This window comes from Monodelphis domestica, chromosome 5 (genome assembly GCF_027887165.1).
Source record: "Monodelphis domestica isolate mMonDom1 chromosome 5, mMonDom1.pri, whole genome shotgun sequence".
NCBI classification, from domain to species: Eukaryota; Metazoa; Chordata; class Mammalia; order Didelphimorphia; family Didelphidae; genus Monodelphis; species Monodelphis domestica.
Genome location: NC_077231.1, coordinates 37169506 through 37176160, shown reverse-complemented (window position 1 = coordinate 37176160; position 6655 = coordinate 37169506). Strand labels below are relative to the sequence as shown.

At 47.9% G+C, this 6655-nt stretch overlaps 1 protein-coding gene across 1 annotated transcript; it reads right to left on the bottom strand.

Moving 5' to 3' along the window:
• Positions 1-496: 496 nt before the first annotated feature.
• On the bottom strand, positions 497-5857 carry LOC100010347 (tubulin alpha-1B chain). The gene is made up of 4 exons (XM_007506231.3): positions 5036-5857; positions 2999-3221; positions 2744-2892; positions 497-2004 (listed from the first exon to the last, which is right to left on the bottom strand). Exons 1-4 carry the CDS (start codon positions 5036-5038, stop codon positions 1024-1026), a joined length of 1356 nt encoding a protein of 451 aa, XP_007506293.1. The 5' UTR covers positions 5039-5857; the 3' UTR covers positions 497-1023.
• Positions 5858-6655: the final 798 nt, after the last annotated feature.

The window sequence follows — 6655 nt, the reverse complement described above, 5'->3', positions numbered from 1 at the left end:
CACCAATAAACTGAATTCCCTTTATTGTATCTTTGGTCTAAATTCTTACCCCCAAATTACACTTACTTACCTACTCCTATCTTAACTTTCCTATGCTAGGGATTTGAACAAAGGAAACTAACCAGTCTGGCTTTATTGTGAGACTGCCTCTCTCGTAATAAATCTATTTCCTTTTGGCTTGGAGACTTACTTTTTTGGGCATCTCAGCTAATAAAGAGGGAAACTGAAAAGCACTAGGAAATTATTATGGCCTCAGCTAGCTCACGGTAAAAACATGACTTGTCCTGTTTTCCTTTCTCTACCTTTCTTACCATCTCAAATGGTAAGACTATAAGAGAACACATATTCCCTCCAGGAGCCAGGCAGGTAACCTGTAAAACTAGCATCACTCATCAGTATTTAAAGTTATATTGGTAGGAGCATTCAGAGAAAAGGGAATGGTACAGCATTTTTGAGACATAATATGCCATTTAAAACACCAGACAGAAGTCAGGACTGCATGTTTTCTTAAAGCCTTTAATTTCAGACATGATGGGAATTTTACACACATATGAAAAACTTAGACATGATCACAGTTTTGACAGTGTAGACAAACTAACCAGATTGCTAGCTGTACTATCAAGGCTGCCTTCATACCACCATGGTACCTTCTTTCTTTTAATCCTATTCTCCAGTCTTCATACTTTCTTTGCCAAACTAGTCTGTGATGTGACCATACTGATACAGCTGATTCAAGAATTATCCCCACATCATTAATGAGTCATTTCCTATCATTGAAATAGAATTGATTTCTTTCCTCATGATGTTTTTCAGTGCCTGCCATGTCTACTGAGCATTTTCTTGATATCATTTTTCATGAATAGAGGTACAGATGTTTTTTGGAGTCTACAACTCTGACCTTTCTCTTTCTTTATTCCTGATCCATCATGGTACCTTTCAAAACAGTCGCCTAACAGATAAGCTAAGCGTGTTTAAGCTGATGAGTTTTGGATGAAACATGCTGCAATTGTATGGCAGGGGGAACTAATACTCTTCTCCTTCCTCTTCACCCTCTCCTTCAACAGAATCCACCCCAACCTCCTCATAATCCTTCTCCAGGGCTGCCATATCCTCCCGTGCCTCAGAGAACTCTCCTTCCTCCATGCCCTCCCCCACATACCAGTGAACAAAGGCACGCTTGGCATACATCAGATCAAACTTGTGGTCCAGGCGAGCCCAGGCCTCAGCAATGGCTGTAGTGTTGCTCAGCATGCACACAGCCCTCTGTACCTTGGCCAGGTCACCACCAGGAACCACAGTGGGAGGCTGGTAATTGATGCCAACCTTGAAGCCAGTTGGGCACCAATCCACAAACTGGATGCTTCGCTTTGTCTTGATGGTAGCAATGGCGGCATTGACATCTTTGGGCACCACATCCCCACGGTACAGCAGGCAGCAAGCCATGTATTTACCGTGGCGAGGGTCACATTTCACCATCTGGTTGGCAGGCTCAAAGCAAGCATTGGTGATCTCTGCTACAGAAAGCTGCTCATGGTAGGCTTTCTCAGCAGAGATGACTGGGGCATATGTGGCCAGGGGGAAATGGATTCGGGGGTAGGGCACCAAGTTGGTCTGGAATTCTGTCAGATCAACATTCAGGGCACCATCAAATCTCAGAGAGGCAGTGATGGAGGACACAATTTGACTAATAAGGCGATTTAGATTAGTGTAGGTTGGACGTTCGATATCAAGGTTTCTGCGACAGATATCATAGATAGCCTCATTGTCTACCATGAAGGCACAATCAGAGTGCTCCAGGGTGGTGTGAGTGGTCAGAATGGAGTTGTAGGGCTCTACCACAGCAGTGGAAACCTGTGGGGCTGGGTAAATGGAGAACTCCAGCTTGGACTTCTTGCCATAATCAACAGACAGCCTTTCCATCAGCAGAGAGGTGAAACCAGAGCCAGTCCCACCACCAAAGCTGTGGAAAACCAAGAAGCCTTGAAGACCTGTGCACTGATCCGCCTGTTAGAAAGGAAAATAACAGCAAGAATCCGTTATTTTGTACAGTTTCCATTTGCTTTGTTTTTATTTCCTGCTACCAAAACTATCGCCATTATGGAATAGGTGAAGAAATATCTCAACCCAAACAGAAGCAGCCCCAGTCTACTAAGTCATGTCTGTATCAACAGCAGACCTAAACCTGTCCTAATTTATTGAATTTATTAAAGGAACTATTAGCTACAAATAAGCCAGTGTCTCTAATTTCCTTTAGAAAGGTGTCTGAAGGATAGTTATCACTGGGTACAACTACATCTGCCTACCCATAGTTAAAATTCCTAGCAATCTAGAAACAGATAAAGAGAAATGTTGCTTTCTTGATCTTTAGTTGGTCTTAATCAACAGGTCATAATACTGAAAGACATTCCCTCTTTCTAGAGCAGCCTCACAGGAATCTTGCTTAATTTGTGCCTAGATCAAGTCTAATGTTCACCTGTCTAAAGACTTTGACTGGAGAGGATATAGTTGTCAGCAATACGGGGACAGCCTTATCCTTAAAGAAGGTCATTTTAGTATAATTGTCTAGGTCATCTTTTATAGTGAGATTTGAAATAATTGTTCAGGCTGATTGCTGAATGATTGTTCTAAAAATTCACTGCTGTGTACAACCCCAAACAATTCCTAAAATAGTCAAGTTTCTCCACCCTTGGTCCACCATAACTATTAGGATCAAAATGTGTTTTTCTGTTATTCTTATACTTACCAGTTTCCGAATCCTGTCTAGAACAAGGTCGATGATTTCCTTGCCAATAGTGTAGTGCCCACGGGCATAGTTATTGGCAGCATCTTCCTTGCCAGTGATCAGCTGTTCAGGATGGAAGAGCTGGCGGTAAGTTCCAGTACGAACTTCATCTAGGAGGAGAAAGTCATAAACAGGGTTATGAGAATGGGAAAGAAAAATAAATGATATATGGGTGTGTGGGGGAGAAGAGCCTTTATTGCTGATGGCCAGACCTACCAATGACAGTTGGTTCCAGATCTACAAACACTGCTCTGGGGACATGCTTGCCAGCCCCCGTTTCGCTGAAGAAGGTGTTGAAGGAGTCATCTCCTCCCCCAATGGTCTTGTCACTTGGCATCTGCCCATCAGGCTGGATACCATGTTCCAGGCAGTACAGCTCCCAGCAGGCATTGCCAATCTGGACACCAGCCTGGCCAACGTGGATAGAGATGCACTCACGCTGTGGAATAAGAGTAGAGAAAGTCAACTTCCTCATAGATCTCATATCACAGAAAAATCTGCATGGCTCTTGGTTTCAGCCCTAGGGTTTCCAAAGTTCCTCTCATAACTAATTGCATTTGTAAAACATTTTAACCTTCCACGGGCTTAAAAAACCTCCAACAACAGGTAGTATTAAAAGTAGTCATATTACGGAAATTTGTATGGCAGGGAAGGGGCAATATCGATTTTGGGTTCATTTCACCAAACCAGCGGCTGTCTGGAACGATCTAGGATTTCATCCATAAGACATCAACAAGCCCACCTACAAAGAAGTGAGGGCTAATTACCACCATTTCTCTCATTTTAACTAACTAGGGGGCTCTCCTTTTGGCTTCATATTGGAATCAGCATCCCCCTGGGGTTCCCATACAGTAATTTTTTTTTTAAGGGTGAGACTAGGCTGACATTTTCTTAACACCCTCTCTGCTGGCCTGTAAGTTTCACATCTCCGAAGTAGGAGAGCTTAGTCACTGCTTCCTGCCTGTGCAGCACATGTCCAGCCTCCTTTCTCTTCAAAGGAAGGCCAGATTTTTGAGCAGCAAGTAAGTAGCACAGACAGGAAGCAAGGCTAGAATTGCAAAGAGGAAATATCTGGCCCTCAGACTGGGTGGGTGGGGGAGGGGAAGGGAGAAGAATGAAGGCGCTATTTAGACCACAGCAGCAATTGCGCCGGCCTGTCTCCCTCCTCCCCAGTCTGGATACTGGACAACTGCGGCAGTCCACGTCTGCAGAGGCCGTGTCGGCCCCTCCCCACCTCTCCTGGGGAGGTTCTGCTCAGTTCAGCCCCTCCACATCTGTCCTGGGCATGGCGGGGGATTATCTTCGGCCCAGATCTGGAGCCAGATCCGATTTCTGCTCTTACGAGTCTCCCCCACTCCTCCTGCCTCTGCCCTCCCCTCCCACCACCTGCTCCCACGCGCATTCCTAGCCCAGCCTAGCCCAGCGGAAGCTAGGGAGGCCGGGTCAGGGAGGAACAGATGGCCATGCTGCTATTGTCTTTACAAGAGGTGGCCTGGAAAGGCAGCGTGACCCTAATCCTGTTGGCGCCTGGGGGCCCCTGCCAAGCCATCGACGTTATTTTCATTAGTTTAAATTTTTTAAAAGTTGAAAAAGCAGGCCACCTCTCCCTAAGCTAGGGGCGGGGCTTCCCCTCCCCGGGACTGCGGATCTGCAAGACTGCAGAGGCGCGAGCCCGGGAGGGGAGGCTGGTACCCGGGCGGCGGGCGCGCGTTTTGACGCAGACTGGCCGCGTGCTCGCGGGCGTGTGGCAGTTTTTTTCTGCCTGGCTCTTCCCGCCCCCGCCAGAAAGCGCGGGGAGACTGCGGAAGCAGAGGCGCGAAGACGACCCCTGCAGGCGCGCGCAAGAGAGGGGGGAGGGAAAAAGGAGGGCGTCGGTCTGGGCGCGCGCGGGAAGAGACACTGCAGCCAGTGGCTGGGGCGGAAAGAGCGCGCGCCCCACCTTTCCATCCAAGTCAGGGGGGCTGAGGAGGCTGGCTCCACGCCGCATTGCGGTCCCACGCAAGAGCCTGAGCCTGCAAATGGGGCCACCCTCCTTCTCTCCCTTAGCCCAACCCAATCATTTGCTCTAGCCTGGCTCTAGCCCGAAAACCCAACCTAACATTTCCCAGCCTCATCCCTCCCTCTATTCGCTGTCCCTACCCCATTTTTTTTACCCCCGGCTTTGGAGGTGCTGGCAGCCGCCTGGCCTGAGCTCCCAGCCCAGTGCTCCTCATTCAACCCTAGCCCAGCCCTGGAACTGCCCTGCCAACTCACCATGGTGGTTAATGGGTTAAGCAGCGGTTGCGACAGCAGGAAGAGGGATCCCCGGGTTCTCGTTACAGCCCTCGACAAGCTAAGAGTCGAGGTAAGTAACTCACTGAGTCGGGGGAGGTGCGGGAGCCACTTATGTAGCGGCTCCGGGGAAGGGCGGGGACAAACCGGCCACACTGCCCAGCCCCTCCTTCTGGGGGGCTGGGCCTATGCTGCCCCCCCTTTCCCGGGCTGAGCAGTCGCGGCTGCAGTGGCGGTGGACCCCGCCCCGAGCCCCCGAATTGGAATAGTGATCCAGCCCCTCCATTCCTGGCTGTGATGAAGGGAGGCGCCCTCCTTTCAAGTTCTTGGGGAGCTTAATTCCTTCATGGCGGCTCGGAAATCCCAATGAAAAGCACCAAGCAAGCAGCCACTGGAAACCCCGAGTCCATAAGCACACTGGCCTCAGACACTGAACTCAGAAGGGCCTAACCATCAGCTATAAGAGAAGCCCACACCGAGGGAAGAATGGCTGCCAAGCCAACACTATTTGTGAAGATAGCTCTCGTCCAGGTTCATCTGTCGTACCCCATTTCCATAGGCTCTCTCCCATCTTGCATAAAGCTAATACTTTCTTCCTATTCCTCTCACCCCCAAACGAGTCCTCTACAGACAAAGGCTTAGTTTGAAATTTTAGACACCATGCCTAGTGCTGAAAGAAAGCCATCCTGAGGCCCAAAGCCAGCCAAAGAGCCATGCAAGTGTGCTAAATCCTGGGTCTAAATCCCTCCTCCCAATCCAGGCCCTCTTAACCCCACGCAGTAAACCCCAGTAATTTCCAGATAAAATGTGAGGTCTTTTGTTTGGTATTTAACTCTTTTTGCATGATGGTTCCTTACCGTTCTAGGGTTCTTGGGCTTTACATCCTTTCACTCATTCTGTGATCCATATAAAACTGCCACCTCCCATCTCCAAATCTTTGTGCAAAACTGACCCTTTTCCGTGCTGGGAATGTTCTATCTTCATACCTCCACCTTTTACAAAATTCTCTGCCTTCTTAGAAGATTCAACTCCAACACTATCCTCGTCCTCTGTTTCCCCACCCAGTTGCCTACCCTTCCTTGGCTACTTTCCATTTACTCTTGTGTGTACCTAATCATTTACTTTCTGCCTCCCGTTAGAAGGTAAGCTCCTTGAGGGCAGGGACTATTTTTGCCTTCATTGTATTCCCAGCACTTAGCCTAATGCTTGGCACATAATACTAGCTTAATAAATGCTTGCTGATCAGTTGAAATGCATATTCCATGTGTATATCATTGGCTTTGGGTCAGATAGGTGCTCCAAATGTAACATAACCTCTAGATATATCTCATTATCTCTTATCATTTTATTTACTTTTTTTTTTTTGGTTGCAAGGCAGAAGAGTGGTAAGGGGCTAGGCAATGGGGGTTAAGTGATTTGTCCAGATTCACACAGCTAGAAGTGTCAGAGGTCAGGTTTGAACTCAGGACCTCCTATCTCTAGGCCTGACTCTGAGCTACCCACTGCCACCTCTCTTATTTTAGAATGGAATTTTTTTTTTTAAATAAAAACCCTTACCTTCCATCTTGGAGTCAATACTGTGTATTGGCTCCAAGGCAGAAG